Below are 22,739 nucleotides of genomic sequence, written 5' to 3' on the forward strand. Positions count from 1 at the left end.
TTGCAGAGGGAAGTGTAAGAAGAAACCTAACTGGAAGGGCTTCTGGCAAAAATTTTGATTTCCTGATGAATATCCTTCCTTAGCTAGCTCTATCCCTTCCTCTCCTTCCCTCCTTGAATTTGGGCATGATGTCTGCAGCTGTGCCAGCCATCCTACAACCATGAAGCTCAAGCAAAACCTGCAGCATCTCTAGACTTCTTGCTGTGAGAGGATATAAATCCCTGTTTATTGATAATCCATTTTTATGTTGGGGTTACTTGAATCTGAATGTCTCCCTTAATAATAAAAGTCTTAAGAATTTGTATTTTATGAGGCACCTGGGTGGCTCAGTCAGTTGGGTGGCCAACTCTCAGCTCAGGTCTCAATCTCAGGGTCTTGAGTTCAAAACCCATGTTGGGCTCCGTGCTTGGCATGGAGACTACTTAAGAAAAAGAATTTTTATTTTTGAATGATTCTTATTAAATTAGTGCATGTGGATTGGAAATGGGGAGGCAGAGGGACTGGTCTGGAGACCTATTATTATAGGGTCTGAACCAAGGTAACCATAATGGATGTAGTAAGGGAGGCAGACTCCAGAGATTTAAAAGAGGACAGGATGGACAGGAAGGGATCTGCCATCTCTTCCAGATTTTTGGCTTGAGCAGCTGCAGAGGGTAGGGGTGAGGGCAGTGCCACTCCCCAAAACAGTGGCAGATAGGATTTGGGACTGACAAGTTCAGTGTTCAGTCTGAGATACCTATGGTACCTCCACGTGAAAATGAGGGGAAAGCAGCTGTCGGTAGCTGGAGATCAAGAGTGAAGTCTGAATTTGAGATACAGATTTCTGAGTAACCACTGTATGTGGGTAAACTAAAACAGTAAGTATGGTTAGATCCAACAAGTAGAGTTGAAATGGGGTGGGCAAAAATGAGGCCCGGCACATCTATTAAGACAAAACATAGCTTAGTAGTTGCTTAAGGTTGGGGATGGAGGATGGAAGTGGGAGAGGGGAATGGGGAGTAACTGCTTATAGGTATGGAGTTTCTTTTGACAGCAATAAAAATGTTCAAAAATTAAACTGTGTGATGGTTGCACAACCTTGCAGATATACTAAAACTCACTGAACCGTATATTTTAAATAGGTGAATAGCATGTGAATTATAGCTCAATAAAGATGTTAAAAATAACTGGGCCCAATGCAGAACCAGGGGAATATCAACATTATAAGTGGGAGGAGGATCCAGTGCAGGAACAAAGGGAACCATGGCCAGAAACTGGAGTAAAATTAAGAAGATTGTCCAAAAACCTGGGAGAAAGCTTTCAAAGAGACATCAGGGGCCAACAGTGTCAAATGCCAAGATACATGATTAAGTTAAAGACTGAAATATTTGGGGGCACCTGGGTGGCTCAGTCGTTAAGCATCTACCTTCAGCTCAGGTCATGATCCCAGGATCCTGGGATCAAGCCCCACGTCAGGCTCCCTGCTCAGCCGGAAGCCTGCTTCTTCCTCTCCCACTCCCCATGCTTGTGTTCCCTCTCTCGCTTCCCGAGATAAATAAATAAAATCTTTTTAAAATAAAAAAGACTGAAATATTTGATTGAACAATTGAACAATTGAACAACAAATATTTGATTGAACAACAATCTTAGCTCATTGTTGAGCTAAGAGTGAATGATTTTAAGTAGTAGTAAGAGAAGCCAGATTACACAAAATTGAGGAATAAATGAGAGATGAGAAACGGAAGGTAACAAAAGACTCTTTTTCAGGAAACTTCTCTCCCCAAGAGGAGACCTGGTGGTATAAGGAGGTTTTTATTGCTTTCAAAAGGCAGCACATAGCAACCACTCTGGAAAAGAGTGGGGAGTTTCCTCAAAAAGTTAAAAATAGAGCTACCCTATGACCCAGAAATTGCATTACTAGGTATTTATCCAAAGGATACAAACATAGTGATTTGAAGGGATACGTGCACCCGAATGTTTATAGCAACAATTTCCACAATTGCCAAACTATGGAAAGAGCCTAGAAGTCTGTCCACAGATGAATGGATAAGAAAGATGTGGTCCAAATTTACAGTGGAATATTACTCAGCCATCACAAAGAATGAAATCTTGCCATTTGCAATGACATGGATGGAACTAGAAGGTATTACGTTAAGTGAAATAAGTCAAAGAAAGACAAATACCATATGATTTCACTCAAGAGTGGAGTTTAGGAAACAAGATAGATGAACATAGGGGAAGGGAAGGAAAAACAAAATAAAAGAAAATCAGAGAGGGATACAAACCGTAACAAACTCTTAACTACAGGGAACGTGCTGGAGGGGAGATGGGTGAGGCATGGGGTAACTGGGTGATGGGCGTTATGGAGGACACCTGATGGAATGAGCACTGAGCATTGTATGCAACTGATGAAGCACTGAACTCTACCTCTGAAACTAATAATATAGTATGTGTTAATTAAATAGAATTTAAATTAAAAAAAATTTTTTAAAAGACAGCACATATGATGCTTATGTGTTACGGAAAGGAGCCTGCAAGGAGGGAGCCGGACAAAATAAATGAGGAGGGAATGGTTCATGGAAAAACATCTCCAAGAGTCGGGAAGAAAAGGAATTCAAGAATAAGAATGAAATATGACAACGGAGGATGACAGATGGGTTTTTCTGTTGGACTGGGAGGGAAGTTTAAGATACACTTAGCTGGTAGGAGCAAAAAGTTTAAAGTGCTATTGCTTGGGGGACCTGGGTGGGTCAGTTGGTTAAGCGTCTGCTTCAGCTTAGGTCATGATCTCAGGGTCCTGGGATCAAGCCCCAAGTCAGGTTCCCTGCTCAGTGGGGAGTCTGCCTGTCCCTCTCCCTCTGACCCCCTCATCCCTGCTCATGCTCTCTCTCTCTCTGCTCTCCCTCACAAATAAATAAATAAACTAAGTGCTATTGCTTGATGGCATCGATGTTCTCTGTGAGTTAGCAGACAGAAGTCACTGGCCAAGGGTGAAGGAGTAGGGTTGAGAATTCGAGGAGGACATAAATAAACACCTAGAACAATTCTTACGGGAGACAAATTTGCCAGGAAGAAGTTTAAAAGCAGAGGCACATTTGAATACTTTTAAAAAATGTAATATATTTCAAAGCTGATAAAAACCACCTGGTGTATAACTAATTACCTACAAATTTATTATACTTTGCATTAGAATTTGTAATGCCCACACTGAACACATGAGGCAGATGTCACAAATGCCGGACATATGGTGTCTGAAGTCAAAATACAACCCAATGATACTTGAGCGCTGGACCTGAAAAACATGGTATCTTGCAAAAGCACAGCTTCAGGGTGACCAGAAAGCCACACATCCAGTCATTCTCCCAGGACCTTTGCAGTAGTAGTGGACATGACTCCCCATTCTCCCTAAGTGTGGAAAGAAGAGTGAGGGAACTGTTTCACTATAGTTTCCAGAAAAAAAATCAAAAAGCAATTTTTTTTTTTTTGCTTCTCCTGAGAGGGCTCATAACAGGTGACCTCCTACAGTGTTCAAATAAAATAATGTTATGTAAGGTCCTTTGCCAACTATCAAGTAGTATACGAAAAATATTTTTATTATAGCTGGCATTCATTTATATTTCTTTACAGATTTAAGGGAATGTAGAGCTAGGAACCCTTTATCCAAGTTATCCTAGATGAAAGGATGTTCCACATAAACTCTGTGTAATATGTAATCATATTGGCATACTCTGAGCTCTGAAAACAGCCATGTGCCTTCCTAAATCTTTGCCTATCCCCATGCGCTCTGCTGGGAGGTTGCTCTCATTCCTCTCTGTCTAGCCAGATACTACCCAACCTGCATGTTTCAGCATAAATATCACTGCCCCTCGGAAGGCTTTTCTGATCACCCTAGCTAGAAGCAGTCACTTCACTAGAACTATTCCAACCATTCCTTTTCTTTTTTTTTAAGATTTTATTTATCTATTTGAGAGAGAGAGAGCATGTGCAAGGTGGGGAGGGGTAGAGAGACAGGGAGAAGCAGACTCCCCACGCAGCAGAGAGCACAACACAGGAATCTATCCCAGGACCCTGGGTTCATGACCTGAGCCAAAGGCAAACACTTAACTGACTGAGCCTCCCAGGCTACCCCAGCAACCATTCCTTTTCTATACATAATTTACTTATATTTTTGTTAATTATATCTTCATCTTTGCCTTAATCTCCTAGAAGGCAGGAATCGTGTTTTACGTAAGGCCTTTTTAGCATGATGCTTCGCACATAGCACAAACATGGCCATTACTTCTGGAAAGGACTTCAGCGACCATCCTCATGTTATCAGTGAGACTCTAAGTCTCAGAGACACTAAGAACTTGACCAAGATCACACAGTTAGAGGCACAGCTAAAACCCAAAATCAGGATTCAAACTCTATTTTCATATTCCTTTCATTAAACCAAGACTTGCAATTAGACTAGTTCTATTTTATAAACCAAATCTCAAAAAAGAGTCATTCTTGAGCCTTAAGATTACACAAAGATTGGGGCACCTCGGTGGCTCAGTGGGTTGAGCCTCTGCCTTCAGCTCAGGTCATGATCTCAGGGTCCTGGGATCAAGCCCTGAGTCGGGCTTTCTGCTCAGCGGGGAGCCTGCTTCCTCTCTCTCTTTGTGCCTAGCTCCCTGCCTACTTGTTATCTCTCTCTGTGTCAAATAAATAAATAAAATCTTAAAAAAAAAAAAAAAGATTACACAAAGATTCAAACTTCTCTGGAAAACTCTTATTTCAACTTTCATCTAGATTGCATTTAATTGGCTTGGATTGCATGGGGGAAAATCGGGCTTCTCTTCTTTCTTTCTTTCTTTCTTTTTGTCTTTTTAGCACTCTGTTTTGTTGCCATGTATCTAAAGCAAGGATAAATTATATGGTAGTGGTGAATGCTGGCTGAATAAAGCCCTGTGAACAGGGTGAATTTGTCTTTTTTACAAATATATTGGCTGTACTTGTATACCCTGGCCTTTGATGCTTTTGCCACATTTGTGATTCACAGTTGGAAACAGCACAGCAGTTCAGTTACCGTAACAGAAGAAACTAGCAACTATAATATTTCAGTACTGATATAGGAAATGACCTAGAAATAATTGTCAAGGGCAGAGGCTATACCTCAGACCTTCTGTTAGCTCTACTATCTAACATCACATGTTGTAGAGAAAAAAAAGGAAATTTGTTTGTTTTGAAAATAATTGCATGAAGATAAATGAATCATGTGTAGAGTTCAATTTTTGACCGATTTAATGAGAATAAATTAATTTAGACCTAGAATTTAACTCTAGGCAAAGAATTTATTTATAAAGATAACCCAATTATAAAAGAGAGCTAAATAACAAACTATCATTTTCTGTAATGCACTAAATTGGGCAATTCTCAATGAAATATACACATTTAATAAGAAGTTATGAAATATGGTTATTTTGCTGACTATTCTTGCATCATTTGATAAAGGTTCACTCTGGGAATATAATGAGGCCAAGAGAGTTTATGTGGAACATCCTTTCATCTAGGATAACTTGGATAATCAGTGGAAAAGCCTAAAGGATTAATCTATTCTGCTTTGTAAGAAATGTCCATTAACAATGCACTCAACTTAGCTTGCTCCTTTCATTGAGAATGTTGGGCATATTATTCCCTGAGCTAGGAGTGACACAGTTAACCACAGGGCAGACAAAATGTAGCCAGGGAGTTCTTGTCTTACTCAGTCCTTATCTTGCTATGTGACTCTTTGGGAACTGCTTAATTTAACTCTTTTGGTTCCTTTACCTGAAACGGGAAGTGAAGATATTTACTCAAATCCTGATAGACATACAACACACTCTTCCCCCTCCCTATGTGAAACAAGGCTTCCCTTATTCCACTGAGCTGATGAATAGGGATCATTTACCACTGTTCACTCTGGGTATTCTCAAAGGACATGATAATTGTCTTCATTGAAGTACTCCCAAGACTCTTTCTTGAAATCTAATGGTACCTCAATTACCCATATCACTTTCTGAAATTTCCTTAAAATCAGGATTGTCATTGCCCAATTTTCACCACAGGAATCCAGGGAAACAGTTAACCATTGTGTGAAGTCACAGCATAAAACATAAATCCTCAGAAAAAGTACCCTTCTTAGATACCCAGATTAAACACCTGCTTTCTACACTGTGTCCTACTTCAATGTGAAGTCACTTCTCTTCATTAGCTGTTTATGACCCAACCCCCCCCCAAAACTATACAAGTTCTTTATATTCATACATAAAACACATATTTCTATCTATCTCATTGGGTTTTTATAACTGTCAGTGAGCTGGAGTTACAGCCTTCCGTTACTTGGCTGGGTTAATAGTTTCACATTCTCACATGCTATTATTAAAATTCAGAGGTCTATCAAGTCAGTAAAGATGAATTTACAAGTGTATCAAAATCAAAAGGGCTGATAGGTGGTTACAGTTTCAAAACATAAACATGGATATTATTTAGTTATTGCTTCATGAGGAAGAAACTGCTGCATGTTGAAGAAATGTGTATATTATATACTTAGTGAAGAAAACAAAGCTGGAGCTCCTCAGACGAGATATGTGACTTTCTTCATAAAGCAGAGAGGGTTCTGATACCAGGGTCTTTCCCCATGGACAAGTAATTCTCTGACTAAGGAACATCCTGAAATTTCCAGTCCAGTTGGACTCCTTCCTGGGCACGTAGGTAGCAGAAGCATTATTCTCTGCCAGGAAAAGCAGCATGGGCCTCACAAACTTCTTCACATGTTCAAGGGCTTTCCCAAAGCTCGTTCACGTTCCAAAATGAGTCAGCACATCCTAAACTCATCTTCCTCATTTGACCACTATGGAAATGCTGAAAGTGAATTATCTACTTACTGAGACTGGAATGAGAAAGGCACCTAACTTCTTAGTCCAATATGATTATGACTTATCAAAAATCGAAACAATTTCTTTGAGAAATATTTTTGCAGCAGCTACTACTAAAAAGCAATAAGAATATCCATTATGCTGCTCAAATTCTAATTTTTTAAAATGATGAAACCCAAAATATTCAGAGGTAATTCTCTAGGAGAAAATCCTTCTAGAAATGGCATTTTGAGAAAAGGGGAGAAGAAAAAGTAATTTCCAATGTTTTCTTCATAGGGAGATGTTTTATTTGTGGTAAAATATGGAAATATTTTACCAGTGAGAAAATATGACATTTTCATACAACACAGTTTCAGGATTTTCACTTATAAAACAACATTCTTTAAGTCGTTTATCAAAGAAATTTGGTACAAAAAGGAACATAAGTAGCCCATCAACAAATTAAGCCAATATTGTATTTAATTTCCTGAGAAAAAAATATTTTATTCCTTTTTTTTTAATAGCTCCACACCCAAGATGGGGTCCAAACCCACAACCCCAAAATCAAGACTCAGCATTCTCCACGGACAGAGTCAGTGAGTCACACTGAAGAAAAAATATTCTAAGCAAATACATTTTGTTATAATTAGTGACTTACATTTTTAATACAAACTCCAGGACAATTTTTACAAGCTAGAAAGAGATTCAGCAAATGTTGAATTCCACGCAATGTCCTGAGAATGTGCACTTTCTTTGGTGACCAAATCTTGGTCAGGAAATGGCACACACTGAGAAATATTTCATTCATTCAATAAGTATTTCATAAGGACCCACTATATACCGGGCAGTTGGGATACGGCCCTAAACAAGAGAGACTATGATTTATGTCCTCATGGAGCTCACAGGCTAGCGGGTGGGGCAAATGTGAGAAGTCTAGACAACACGTCAAACTGGACTAGGAACTTCTGAAATGAGTTAAAGCATTAACCAACTGCTCCCAGCTTTCCTAACCAAATGCAAGTTCAGGACAAATGCTTAACTTAGAGATAACTAAACAAGACATACTCTTATCTCAATTTTTTGTGTTTTAGCTGAAATGTCTAATGGCTAATATAATAATCCATAAAAGGATTATCTTGATTCTATCACTTATGTGAATGGAGCTTTTTAAAATCAAAATCCTAAATTTTTATGTTTGCACCCTGACCATTGTTTATTTTTTGTCACATCTAAAGGAGTTGGTCTATTAATCAGATATCCAAAAATGCTGCTTCATAATAGACACAGTTTATGTTGTCTCCCATAAATTTCAATTAGCTTAATTAAGACTTCAAATTCTGCAAAGATTTTTATTCTTCCACATTTTTAAATTCAATTTTACAAGATGTAATGATTGCTACTCAGTACTGAATATTTACTATGAACTGAGTATTTTTTTTATACATAATTACTTATAAATCTCCCCTCCCACTACCCACAGGGTAGTATTGGTTCTACTCTTCAGATAGGGAAACTGAGGTGCTGAGAAGTTAAGAAAGTTTCCCAGAACCACACAACTAGTTAGTGTAAAGACAGGAACGGAACCTCTTCCTTGATTATCTGACTAGTTAATTTTTTCTCTTAAGTATCTTAAATTGGGAACGGAGTTCTCACCCTCCAGGGCTCAATGCAGTAGAATTACTCACTGTGCAATATTATAATGACGTTCTAATAATGCACTTAAGGCTTTCAAGCAACCAGAGCCCAATAAAACATCTAGGATGCAATAAAACATCTGATTAACTAGTGAAACAAAATGTGGAATAACTTCTCAGGTAAATGCCAAGGAAATGGAGGGTGTCTAACTATGAAGTCTTGCTAAAATGAGTAAACCACATCATGCATTGTTACCAATAACCTCCCAGCCTGGCTGTGTGAAATTCTCCTGAAAAGAGAGAAAATTATCTCACACTAAGTGGGGGTTGGCCTGGAAACTCATAGAGGGACGCTGGGCCACGGAGAGCTTGCGCTTTTGTTTTGTTCTACCTTCAGCGGGGCTCAGTCCCACAGTAGTCCATCCTCATCACTGCACCCACATCACTTGCTCACGGAGGTATGGTCCACATTCCGAAAGCAAAGACCAGCACACACGATCGGATAAAGCCAGATCACCAGCCATCACTTTGCAAAAATCCTCAGATGGCCCCAATAAAACATGAACAGCTTTATGGGTGAATATGAAGGTACGCTTGAAAGCCTAAAATGAAATGCATATGGATCAAATGGCTCTGCACTAACTTCCTAAAAGCTCCTCTCTGTCGTCGGCTATCCAAGTTCAAGGGAACCACCACAGCCAGCTGACAGCACCCAGAGAGCTTCCACCGGCAAAGTGCAGACTGTAAATGAAACGGAGATCCACCCCGGGGGCTAAGTTTCCTAAGGTCTGTAGCGCTTTTTAGGGGCTGTCTTTGCCCCTCTGGTACAGCGGCTCCGCTCCACAAGAAATCTGACCGTGAACACCGTCCGTTTGCTAGGCACTAATGCTGGGGAACCGCTTGAAAAGAAACGTCACTTTCGGCTTGGGGGCAGCATGCTCGCCATTCAATGCCCTATTGGTTTCTTAACAGGCATATGATTAATATTGGTACTCAGGAAAGAGAACTTCTTCTGACCTTGAGCGTGCGCGCTAAATAAATTACCTCAGAACGAAAGTGGTGGGATCTCATAACAGCATCTGGGGAGAAAAGAGAAGAAAACGAGACTTCATTTAACTCCTTGCTCTTCACCTGCAGAGTTACTAATGACTTAGGTGAGATACAAGGGTCAGGAAGGCACATTCCAGACGCCTTGATTTCGGTGGGGGCACACTGTAGGGCGGGGAGGTTACTAGGCCACCGGTCTCTAGGTGAGTTCTCCGCGAGAAGTTTCAGGGAAAGTTCTGGGAGAGTTGAGGAGCCCCGAACTCTCCATGCCTGACTTTCTTACCCCTAAGCTCCAGCGATGGATGGGTCAAGGGAGGATGCCGCAGCCCCGGATTCCGCTCCTATTACCCTTAGCAAACTGACGCTTAGAATTTGCATCCGTGCCTCCCTTCCCAGGGCTGGACATCACCATGGCTATCCCATCCGGGGATACCGGAGGAAGGCGGTGAGGGCAAAACGGGCAAGGGATGTTTAAACACATAAACGTACTAGGCTTGCGGAGTCGGCGATGATGGGGGTAGGGACCGCAGCGCGGACCCGAGCTCCAATTCACTCTCCAAATTGGCTTAAACGTGCCTCTCAGCCCGAAGAAATTCGTCGCGGCGTGTCTTACCTCGGCTCCTTGAACGACCCGAAAAGACCGATTTCATCGGATGCCTCCCTTTCTGGAGCCTGCGGTGCCAGCAGCAAAAGAAGACGATGGTGGCGATGGTGCCCAGCAGAAGCAACAAGAGGAAGAGGGCACATTGGATGCTGTAGGGTCTCAGCAAGACGAGGAAAGCCGCGGCGATCATGGTGCGGGCGAGGCGGGGGCGGCGAGGCGGCGGGGCTGGAGGGCGGCGGCACAGGCACCCGTGCCGGGCGCACCACGAAGCGGCGGGCACGGGCGAGCGCGGCTCAGCGCGTCATGCCCGGCGCTCGCGGCCCCGCGACCAGCCCAATGGCTGCGCACCCCGCGCCAGCCGCGCTATGCGAGTGATCCAGGGCTGCGGGGAGCGCTTGCCATGACTCAGCAGACGGCGACGAGGCAGGGACTTGGCGGCGGGGAGTCTCTTCCCTCCCTCCCCAGGCGCCCCCGCCCCCGTCCGTGCGCAGCCCCCGGGCGCAGCCCCGCCAGGGACGCGGCGGGCTGGGAGGAGCAGCACTGCCGCTGTGGCCACCCGAGTCCCGCGCATCGTCTTGCGGCCGCCGCCGGCCTCGGCATCCCAGAAGCCGGGCGCACGTGGGTCGGGGCGGGGACGCGGCGCCCGGGCTGCAGCGGCGGCGGCCCGCGGGGGGCGGGAATGGGGCGCCGCGGCGGGGGCTCGCCTGATGACATCACGGCCGGGCTGCGGCAACGCGGGCGCGCGGACATGGCTGCGGCGGCTTCGGCGGCGGCCGCGGGCTGCGCCCGGGCCTGAGCGCCCAGCGCCCTCCCGCGGGGTCGCCCGCCAGTCCGCGCGGTCCGCGGGTGCACAGACCCGGCGCCTCTCCGCTCCCCGACACCCGGGGCTTCCACCTACCCAGCCTCCCCGGGCCGAATTGCTGGGGAGCTCGGCGACAGGGGGCGCCAAGGAGCCAGGGGGAAAACCGTGAGGCGCTGGTGGGAGCCTGCAGGCGGTGCTACCCCCACCTCCCACCTCCCCGCGCCCCGCCCCGAGGTTGGGGCTTTGGAGGATGCAGCCGGGTGAGCTATTGCTTGCGGGGGGTTCCTCGCACGCTGAAGCGTGAACACGGGGAAGGGCCTTCCCTGGGAATTGGGGTTTTCCAGGCACGGGAGGCCCACCCTCTCCAAGCCCCTCTTTAAAGTGGGAGCACTCCCTCGGGAGAACGCTCCGCTCTGCAGACGTGAACTGTTACACCCCCCAACTAGGTGCTATTTCTCAGCCGAGAAACGGGCCCTTCGGATCCTCCTGCATCCATGCGTTCGTTTACCGTCAAACCTTGACTCATTCAGTGCGTTTGAAGAGACAGGCAATTTCAGATGGAGGGAACGGGCAGATAAAGGAAGTTGGAGATTGGCTTGTAAATATTTTGAGAAGTATTGTAGGGAGTGTGAGCAAATAATGACCGGCCACGCTCAAAACGCACACATTCCCTCCTGCCCCCTCCTCTTTCCTCATGACCAGCAAAAAGTATATTGTTGATGGCCAGGAGATTTTACGGTGGTCTCTGGTGCAGTGCAACGCAGAAGGTGTGGCGGGCGCGCTGCAGTGTGCCTTCCTGCGGACAGCCACGGCCACCTGGCCCGGAAGACGCTGCGGCTGCAGTCTGCGGCATCTTTTGGCCTTGGCCGGCTGGGTACTTGTTCCGCGTTATGCTGCTCCCTAGGCAATGCAGGCTTTTCCTGGCGGGGAGGGGATGGAGGCGGGGACGGACGGCTGTTCTTGCTTATTTTGTTTTATTTACTCGCATGAGGCAACTGCAATTATAGTGGCAAAAAGTAACCCATTATTGCATTTGTGTAGTTCCTAATAACTCCTGAGGGGGACTCTTACTTTGGAATATTTAAGACACCGAAGGAATTGCCATAAAAATGATGTGTAAGATTCTGAAAAGCATTTAAAGGATAGATGAGAATACTTAAGTTGTATTTGCTTGTAGGATCTCCAAATCAGTACTGTTTTATAACTATACAAAATCCACTGTACAATTCTGCATAAAAGCTTAACCCATTGATGTTTTCAAGGCCTTGAACATATCACCATGTGTAGGCATTAAAGGAAACTCAAAAAGGCATTGCCTAATGCCTTTCCTAAATGCCAGGTTCGTAAACATGGAAAACCATGGATGAAATTTTCTTATGTACAAGTTGTTTCCTAAAGCAAAATAAACATTCACGTTGTTGACGTGTTGCATCACATTCGGTTGTTTTGGTTTGACAATGCAAGGATCTTGCTTGCAGATGCTGTATAAGGTGAGAATGTTGAATGTCAGAGAAGTAGCTGTGCTACAGGTCAGGATAGGCTTCCTAAGATGCCTGGCACTCGGGGTCTGCCAGGTAGCACGGCACCATGTTCACATTGCTCAAAGGTCTCCTGCTACCGCAGCCCACTGCAGTGAGAGACTGTATTCCTGTCCATTGTGCAGGAGTGTTAAAGAGAATCCTGAGAGTCTGCAATGTGTGGCACATTGGCAAGGGAAGAATTCTTTACTGAGTTGACTCCCAGGGGCCTGGTAAAAAAATTTAAAACAACAAAATAGAATTAACCTTTTGCAACCATTGGCAGAAATAACTAAGAGAATTTAAGAATGTCACTTTCACTTTATACTTCCCATGGACTAAAATTTGCAAGTGAGCTAACATGGCCTAAATATCTTTGAAAGGTGTCTAAGATCACAAACACAGCATAGTAACCAATTTGCTCCAAACTTTGCATTTTTAACAACAAAAAGCAACTAAATAGCAATTATGGCTTTCTGAGCTATTACTTTAGCACAGTTGTTATCATCCTGTGTCTTGTTGCAGCCATTTATAAGTTTCAAGTACACACAAGAACATCATTTATTTCTCTTGGCAGGTAAATCCCTTAACTGCCGTGCAGGAGGATTATAGATATTTCTTTTTAACAGCATTCGTATTTGTTCTTTACATCAGTTATCTCAAGGATACTAATAATAAGGAAACCAAATCATTGAAAGAATTTAGTGTTTGGGTTCCATTGCCATTTTCTGATTTGTTGCTAATTTATCATTTCCATCTCCAAATAATGGCATGTTATTAATTGCTTCTGTGTGTTTATGCGATGCGAATGCATTGTGGAATTTAATAAATATTTAATCAGTCAATCAATCCCTTTTTGGAACTTAATTTAGTGGAATTCATGTATTTTCTTTCTGCTAGGTTTTCATTATAAAAAATAATTGACATTGTATCAAAGTCACAAATTAAGGTTTGTCAGTCGGCATGGGGGAGGAAGGTCCTTGATCAAATGTTTCGTATGAAGAAATGAACGATCAAGATGGAAAAGTATAGATAATTTTTTTACTTTTTATGCTAGTGAGTTAGCACTGTCACCCAAGGGAAGACAAGAGTTGATAAAAATGATTAAGAGTGCTTGGTATCAGGTATGTAGTGGATGATCCCTCATGCAGCCCTTCTTCCCTTTGGCTTCTCAAGCAAATTAAGAATACACATGAAGAACCAAAAGGAAATTAAAATATTAACTTTATTCAGGGTAAATTCAGATTAAAGAACATGGCTTAGATTCAAGGCCAAAATGGGACATCTTATTCCTTTTCCCTTAACTCTGCATCCCCAACCAGTCACATCTGAAAAACTACAGGCCTTCCCAACACTATGGCACCAGGATACTACTTCTTATCTGGAGACCAGAAACCAAAAAGAGCCTGAGACTGTCCCACCCATGAGGCTTGCAGCTTGACTGAGCAAGAGACAGGACCCTACATTAGAAGGGGACCTTTCATACATCAGCCCAGCCTCCTAGTGGCTGGAAGGTGCTCTCTGATTTCTCCCATCACGGAGTTATTCACCTGCCAAAGTAAGATGAGTAAGGGGCTTTAATAAAAAGAAAGAAGCTGGGGGGTAGGGGGATTGGGTTGGGTGGCTGGGTTATGAACATTGGGGAGGGTATGTGCTATGTTGAGTGCTTTGAAACCTGTAAACCTGATGATTCACAGCGGTACCCCTGGGGCAAATAGTACATTATATGTTAATAAAAAAGAAAAAGAAAGAAGCTCTGCAGTATTTCCCTAGAGATAATCAGTTGCAGCACAAATTCCTAATTTATGGGTCAGAAAGAAAAGAAGGTTCCACCCTAATCTGTGTAGAGACCAACTGAGAAAAAGGGAAGAAATGAAGATGACTCAAGCTTTGAGCTAGGGTGGAAGGGCAGTTCTGGAGGAAAAGATGACAAACTGAGTCTTACACCAGTCAAAATAGAGTTGTCAGAAGGATATCCATATGAAATTATCCAGCAAACGCATGGAAATGTGGGTGGAGAGGTCAGAACCAGAGACAGACTGGGAGTCATCAACATGAATTATAGTTGAGGTCACAGATATAGACAAAATGACTAGGGAGAGAAATTATAGAAAGAATTAGAATCAGACTTTGGAGATGACTTCCATTTGTGGACTGGAGAAGGACAGCAGAAGGCAAGTCTATGGAAGCCCAAATAGGAAATGTTCCCATTTAGTGGTTTTCTAGAAAAGCAGCACAAATGGGAGGTTAAGGCGTGTGAGGACTGAGAACTGGTGACTAGGAGACCTCTGGAAATCTTCCAGAGAACTGATTCATCCTAGTGGGAGAGGCTAAAACCAGACATTAACGGGTTGAAGGAGTAGGAGGTGAAAACAGGAGAGCCTCTGTCCACAGTCTTTGGAGAAAGTTGACTGTAAAATTCTAACTCTAAAAGATAATTTATCTAAAAGGGATGAGTAGAATTGTGATTAAAACCTGAGTAATGTTTTTGTTTGTTTGTTTGTTTGTTTGTTTTGTTTTGTTTTTTATCAGGATGGGGTACTTAACTAAGTTTACAGGGAACTTGAGAGATGGAACCAGCAGTGGTAGAGAAATTAAGAGTTAAAGAGAAAGGAGAGGAGGGCATTCTTCTTAGGGTGTAGCTGTTGTTTTAATATATCTGCAGTCCCCCAGATGGGTTCTTTCTGCTCTCTGGCTGCTTTGACTCTTCAGTTAACACAGACCCTGACTAGTTAGGAAGGTTCCCTGACCATGGTCTCCTCCCCACTAACTCTGGCTACAAACCACCAGACTAGGAGTATGATTTTTAGGGAAAGATAAGGGATACCTTGGAATGTAGCCCAGATTATCTGTAACATTTTATTACAAACCTAAATGAAAGTGAGCATATTACCTGAATGGTAATCACACAATGATATTACATTGAAATATTACCCCCTTGAAAACAAAAGGTTTAGATAAGAATGGCTCCAGCAACAAATTTTTAGAAATAAATCATACTGAGTTTGGACTGATAATCTACTTGTTCCTAGGTAAAGTTTTTTACTCTCAGAACATAAATGGCATAAAAGAAAAATTGAGAGGCATCCAAGGAAATGTGTTGCATGACCTATTTATTCCCAAATCGTTTTTCGCCATAATCTGAGACCAAGACCTGTGCCAACAAAGCACATGTTCTTGTAGTGAAAGGTAAAGGAGCTGCATCATCAGCTCCTATGACATCTAATGTAATGATGGAGGCAATTTCCAGCCACCAAAATTAGTGGAGCCATCATGTGGATGGATTGCTATTGTCTTTTGAAAATTTGGTTTCTTGAAGGAAAAGTAATTATTATTTGCAAATATTACTTTCAGCAAATCTTTCCTAGGAAAAGAATTTATATTCATTTTACCACATTAAAAACTTTTAAAATAATTTGGAAGCATCATTGTAAGAGAAAACATCTCAAGTGAATCATTTCTAATTGTTCTTCTAACATTTTAGAAGTTTTAGAGACTAATTAGAATTTGTTGTCTTATTTGTTGTAGAATCCAGAATAATGTTGTCGGAGTGCGGGGGGGATGTTCTTTTCTGCGAACATTATAGGCTTCTCAAAAAAGTCTACTGAGTCTGAGAGTTTTTTTAAAAAATGTCTGTAATTGAATTCATCTACCCTATAATGCTTTGCAGACAGTTTTTGGAAAGTAATCATTTATTATCCACTAGCAAATAGAATTCATTTATGTAGTTTCTAACATTGAGTGTGGGATTAGTCATGCAGCAAAATACTGAGTCATTTGGCCAGAAAATTTACTCATAGTTGTATGAACTGCCAATGGAAAATTTGAGAGCTGTTCATAAATCAAATTATAAAGCTCTTAGGGTTATAAATCACTAAGCAGCATTGTTCATTATTATTCAGATAGTGTAAAATATTTCCACCATTTCTAAGTAGGGGCAATTTACAAAGCAAGTTTGAAATCTGAGGTTACTGCCTTCCATTTCCACCATAAGGGCTTTAAGCATTTATACATTTTCAAGTGAAAAAAGAAAAAAATTAAGGTAGGAGGTTTATAGTTACATTGTCATTGTGTTAATACATTGCCAAATTGTGTTAATGAAAAGACAGCAACATTTAATAGCTACCTAGACATCCTGGCGAGTGTAGCAATTACTCTTCCTAAATCCTGCCTCAAGCCACAGTCTATGAAGCTTTTCACCATTCATCCTTCTATGGAGACTTGGTAAATGGGGCCTTTGATCCCACCAAGATAATTCCTTTATTTAGTATGGAAAACCGCCTGTCCATACCAAGTGCTCAGCTCCAGCCACCCGTATCTCTCGCTTCCCACACTTGCCATACTTATGAACCTCGACTCCCCCCACTGTCACATTTTCAGAACACTAGGCCTCAGTGTCTTATCACTATGATCCCATTCTACCACATCATAAGGCTTGTTATTTCATCTTGGGACTTTCTCATTCCAGTGGGCAAGCCCAGTTTTCAGGGGTGTTCTGATCTCTCAGTTGGGGTGGTTCTATTTCCTCCAAGTTCCCTTCTGACCCTCTAGGCTGTGACGGATTTCGTGGCACAATATTCACATGATCCACACAGAAACAGATTTTGAACTGATGCCATACTGAGTGGCTCAGGCCCCTCTGGCTCTAGTGAGCACCATTCTTTGCACAATTTCATTCTGCTGCCATTCGAAATTCAGGAATCCACCTTAAGAAGACACTGGTAAGACTGCCATTAGTGTACCAGACCCCTGGCGGTCTGCCGTGTGTGAGCTATTGAAGTCTGGGTCTTAGTGTGTAGATTAAGGGGCACCACCAGCAACACCCTGAGAGTTGGCTGGTACAATCTTATTCACCTCTCTCTCTCCCTCAAGCAGCATGGGACAGCTTGTCCTGGGCTTCCTCATTACTGAATGGTTATCCTGGGGTGGACCACCAAGTTGTTTTAGTAGTAGCTAACACATGCTGAATACCTACTCTCTGCTCAGTTTCTGCTAAATGTTTTTACCTACATTCACTCATTTAATCCTCACAGCAACCTTGGGTAGGTACTGCTCATCACGTTATAGATAAGGACCTTGAGGCCTAGAGATACAGAATTTCCCACAAGATGGCAAATGCCTTCACGACTCTCCAGCACTTAGAAAACCATAGTTTCTGTTGCATGCTTTTCATTTACGCTGGCCCCCTGTCCACTGTAGCCTCACCTCTAAAGAAAATCCTCCCAGTTAGGTTTGCTGGGCACCTACCCTATCTCTCTCTGGTCTGTTCTTAGACTAACCTAAACCAGATGAATGAGGGCCAACCAGACATTCCAGCAGTGTATCAGCTGTTTCCCAACATTATTTTATATATAAAAATGTGGGTCTCTATTGGAGAACATGGGCCATACTTTTCATCAGGTTCTTAAAGAGTTATTAAGAACAAAAGAGAGAAAGGGAGAGGATGAAAGGAAGCAAGTATAGGAAGGAATCTGCTCCTCCCCTTTAGCCGGTAAAGGATTTGCCTAGACCACTTTATCCTTCAATGTAGCAAGACTTCTTTTGTTGAAAAATTATAGATCTGTTATTATTTCATTGCCCCATCACTATCATTTGAGTAAATTCAACTCAGCACCTCCAAGAAGCTATACAAGCTTGGGGAACTAAGCAAAGTATCACTTTGGAAAAAGGCCTCTATCAGAGACCATCTGATTGTCCTTCCTAAAAAGGATAGTTCTTGGGGCATCTGGCTGGCTCAGTCAGGCGAGCATACAACTCAAGTTCTCAGGGTCTTAAGTTCAAGCTCCATGTTGGTATGAGCCTACTTTAAAAAAAAATAAATAAATAAAATAAAAAGGATAGACCTAATAATTTGTCTTTATTTTTTTTTAAGTAAGACTGACCGTGGTTTTCTGATATAGCATCATAGGCGTCCAGATTAATTAGCTATGTTTCTTGACGCCTCTCCCACCACTGCGTCTTGTAAACAATCCCCCACACACACTACATGTTTGATCTAAGCTTGTATGAGGGGGATCTGGGTCTTTTTCCTTCAGTTACTAATAAAAATACTACTATTAATAAACTAAATAACCTAAGTAAATAAAATAATGAATATGCAACGATATCAACTCATGATGGTGTACTGTTATTATTCACAAATGGGGAAACAGGCACAGAAATGTTATGTGGATAGTAAGTATTAGATTTATGGTTAGGGATCCAGCCAGTTTGATTGATTCTAGGTCCTGTGTTTGTAACCACTTATGTAGCCCTGCTTTGTCATCTAATATACTCACCAAAGATTCAGACTGGAAGACTCTCTCCAGTGACCAACATAGTGAAAAAACAAACAAACAAAAAAAGGTATTTCACTAAGCTTTCAATCCTTTGGTAGGAGGACAAGTTTAGTCTACCCCCTCTTTGTGTGAACAGGAGGTACATCTGCCTGGGATTCTGCCTCCCCTTGGCTGTTTGAGCAATTTCTCTACTATGGAATCATGACTTCACAACATTGTCCCCAAATGCCACCACCTCTGAGGCCCCTGCTCCTCTCGGTTTTTGACACTCCTGAACCTTGAGTTTGGCTTCCACACTTTGAACTCGTTCTACTCATCTATCCTTCCTTGCCTTTAGGTAGCTTTCTAGACTTCACCTGAATTAAGTAGATCCATTCCATTTCCTTGGACTTCCTTCTTCGGTCAATACCTGCATTTTCTCCTAACTAGTTTCCTGGTCCTTACATGCCCTACGGCTACCCACACCCAGTTTGGCAATACAGGTAACAGGAGATGCCCCTTACATTTCCTTCCATCTGCATTATTCTATGAACTTATCGAAGAAAAATGTCGCTCACAAAGATACATGAATGTGTTTTTCTAAATACCTATATATAGGAGGTAAGAAAATAATTTTAAAAATGTGAAATGTAGTTAATCATTGCTTTTTTTTTATTTGAATGGTGCTTTAACATGGTATGAAAGAACATTAGAGTGAGAACATTATTGGTAGTAGATGAGGGGGCAAACCACTTAAGGTGATTTATTAAGTAAATTATCTGAAATATGACTCAGCACATTAATTATGTTTTGAACTCAACTTTTGAGAGTATGAAAGTACAAAAATAATAGAAACTATCTAAATGGTAACCAACTATTTCATTAATATATGATATTAATGTAGGGTATAATGGGGCAAAGATTTCAAAAGAGAAATATTGGTTTCTCCTTTTCATGTTATAATTGACCTGATAAATTAACATTTGAAAGTTGAATCACTCCTGATTTTCATGCATAGACATTGATTCTTGCATCAGAACTATTACATTTTGTGAATTTTAGAAATTGGTATAAAATTTAATGTTCTAGAATATGATTACTTAAAGCAAAAAGCTAATGATCTCATCTTGCCCTCAACTTTCAAGATGAATAGACTTCTGCATTAATTTAAAAAAATGTGAAATGGAAGATGATTTACATGACTTACAGTTATTCTAAAATAGAACTTTTAATTGATTATTACTTTCCTTTATGCTTAAGTTGGCATCTGTGTTTCTGATAAATGGGGAAAAGTCACATAAATACCAAGGTTTGGTGGGGGTACAGGGAAGGTAGTAGCAGAAAAACAGCCAAGGAAAAACTACTCATAAAAACTAATATTTTTTAGGGAAGATTTTGGAGGTCCTAGAACCACAGGGAAACTTGACCAGAGTCTCTTTCAGTTTTGCATATACTTTCTTGAGCAAGCTTTCAGACAATTCCACACATGACTACAGCATTTTTATAGACAGTTGGTGAGGATAAATGACATTGTGGAGTAGGTAAAGATTGTCTTCCACCATTCCCAGCCTCTGCTTTCTGTGCTAATACCCCTCTGCTATAGAAGTCTTCTTCCTGAATTTATCAAGATGGAAGTAAGCCAGTCACCCTGTCTAACTGCAGATAAGACAAAAGCTGGGTCATTTAGCACCTGACTCTCTTGCCAGGTCAGGAGCAACAGAGAAACTGAGAGAGTGCATCACATGTAGTAAGGGTAAGAATGTTTCATGAAGTTTTGGGTTAGTTTTGTGTGTGTGTTTCCTCGATCAAAATACAAACTGTATTTCTTACTGTGAATTGCCAGAAATGGTTGAAAACCGCTGACTTATATTATCCAACCAACCACATATCATGGATGTTCTCATGGCTGTGTTCATGTTTAATTTCACATCCTACAAGTACTATCTAGGGAATTAATGAAATGCTTTCTGCTAGCAAAAAATAAAAAGGGGAAGATAACTACCTGGTGAATTTTCTACTATTAGAAACTAAGAGGAGTGTTTAAACATTACCAAATTCACAATATCCTTTATGAATTTGTTAATTGGCAGGTAATATAAACATTGAACCATCTGTTTGTGGATGTTGTAACAAAATATGGGTCTGAAGTCTACTGGAAAGTAGTCATTCTAAAAAAGGTTCTATATGTTCCTGCTGGTTAGTCTTGAAAGAATTGCGTGTTTTTGAAGATCTTGAGATGTGCTCAATAATTAAATCCTATTAGTGGTAATTACCAGCCTAGTTGTGGTAGAAGATTTTAGTATAGGTAGGGATATTACAAAAACAACATTTTTATAAACTAATTTTCTCTAGTTTTCTTATTGTGATAAAGACAAATAACATAAAATTTACTATCTTAACCGTTTTAAGGTGGATAATTCAGAGGCATTAAGTATATTCACATTGTCCTGTGACCATCACCATCATCCACGTCCTGAACCGTTTTCATCTTGCAAAACTGAAACTCTGTAACCATTAAACAGTAAATCCCTATTCCCCTTCCCTCCACCCTGGGGTTATCGTCATCCCCAGTGACCTAGGAGTCTGGCATCTGTCACCATCACTAAATGATACTTGACAGGTTCCTATCAGTTAAATCTGGCAAAATTTGATTTTATCAAATAGTAACAATTTGATGTAGAATCTTACCTGCTATATATTATATCTCTCAATTTCTGTTCTTAGTTTATTGTAGTAATGTACAGTGAGGTAAGGCACTGAGGAGAAAGAATTTGAAGTGCCTAGCTTGCGTGCCTGAGGGGTTCAGTGGGTTAAGCCTCTGCCTTCGGCTCAAGTCATGATCTCAGGATCCTGGGATTGAGTCCCGCATTAGGCTCTCTGCTCAGCAGGGAGTCTGCTTCCCACCCCCTCTCTCTGCCTGCCTCTTTGCCTACTTGTGATCTCTCTCTCTCTCTCTGTGTCAAACAAATAAAATTTTAAAAAATATTTATTACTTATTAAAAATAAATAAATAAAGCACCTGGCTTGCTCCGCAGGAAAAGAAATTAAGGTGAAAGAAAAGAAAGCAGATGATACAGTTTAAACTCCATTTAAGTATGATAACTGAGCTACCATGGGATTCAGCGAAGTACTGCTCATCTGCCTGCTACCTGTTCTTTTATACAGCCTGCAAGCTAAGAATGTTCTTTGCATTTTAAATTGTCCAAAAAAATCAATATAAGAACAACATACCATGATATATGAAAATTATATAAAATTAAACTTTCAGTGTCCGTTAAATAGTTTTATTGGAACATAACCACACTTACGTTTTTACATATTGTTATGGCTGCTTTCATGCTATGAGGGCAGAGTTGAGTAGTTGTGACAGAAACCATATGAAGCAATCTCATCACTTGGTACCACTGCTCAATACCCCACAAATCACCGTAATGTGGTTACAATAACTTCACGGTGTTTCAGTGTCATGCATATTGTCACACTGTGGCATTTTATATATTTTTTCATTACTAGTACATGCCAGTCTTGTCAAAAAACAAAAAAGAGAAAACCATATTTCATGCTTTTAAAGCAGAGTAGAATGTGGCTTATTTTGTTATCACATTAGGTGTTACCAAAGCATTGTGTTTATGATCCAGTGACACTATAGGCATGTTAAAAGAACATAATATGTGTCAATATTACCAAACTAAGCACTCATCACAATATTTCCAAAACACAGGACAGCAACTGTCAGAAAAAAATAGAAAATGCAAAATGAAATATCTTATCCCAGTAGAATTTCTTCCCAAAAATTAGAAATAGGAGTGCCTGGTTGGCTCAGTCAGTGAAGCATGCAACTCTTGGTCTTGGGGACATGAATTCAGGCCCCACAGTGGGCGCAGAGCTTACTAAACAAATGAACAAAACAAAGCAAAACGAAATGAAATGAAACTGAGTATGCATACAAAATAAGTTTCTGAGTGGTTCATTTGTTAACATGCAAGGAAAACCATTAACAGATAGTGAGTTGATTAAATCATGCTTGATTGCAGTAGCTAAA

General features: G+C 41.3%; 2 protein-coding genes across 18 annotated transcripts in view; one reads left to right on the forward strand and one right to left on the reverse strand.

Annotated features, from left to right (window-relative positions):
- The window catches only part of DST (dystonin), a 471,247-nt gene extending 460,891 nt beyond the window's left edge, over nucleotides 1-10,356 (reverse strand). For 9 of the 15 annotated variants that reach the window (XM_044253186.1, XM_044253415.1, XM_044253257.1 and 6 more), the window contains exons 1-2: nucleotides 10,131-10,356; nucleotides 9,488-9,549 (exon numbers count right to left, since the gene is read on the reverse strand). In XM_044253186.1, the coding sequence (XP_044109121.1) occupies nucleotides 9,488-9,549; nucleotides 10,131-10,311 (243 nt within the window). In that variant the 5' untranslated portion in view covers nucleotides 10,312-10,356. The remainder of the gene's footprint in view (nucleotides 1-9,487; nucleotides 9,550-10,130) is intronic. The other 6 variants (XM_044253329.1, XM_044253339.1, XM_044253322.1 and 3 more) reach the window with 3 other exon arrangements.
- BEND6 (BEN domain containing 6) overlaps nucleotides 10,294-22,739 on the forward strand; it is a 51,166-nt gene continuing 38,720 nt past the window's right edge. The window contains exon 1 of one of the 3 annotated variants that reach the window (XM_044253438.1): nucleotides 10,294-10,312. The gene's annotated coding sequence lies outside the window, so the exon portion shown is untranslated. Of the gene's footprint in view, nucleotides 10,313-10,968; nucleotides 11,184-22,739 lie in introns of those variants that run through there. The other 2 variants (XM_044253429.1, XM_044253447.1) reach the window with 2 other exon arrangements.

The sequence above is a fragment of the Neovison vison genome, chromosome 1 (assembly GCF_020171115.1).
Source record: "Neovison vison isolate M4711 chromosome 1, ASM_NN_V1, whole genome shotgun sequence".
NCBI classification, from domain to species: domain Eukaryota; kingdom Metazoa; phylum Chordata; class Mammalia; order Carnivora; family Mustelidae; genus Neogale; species Neogale vison.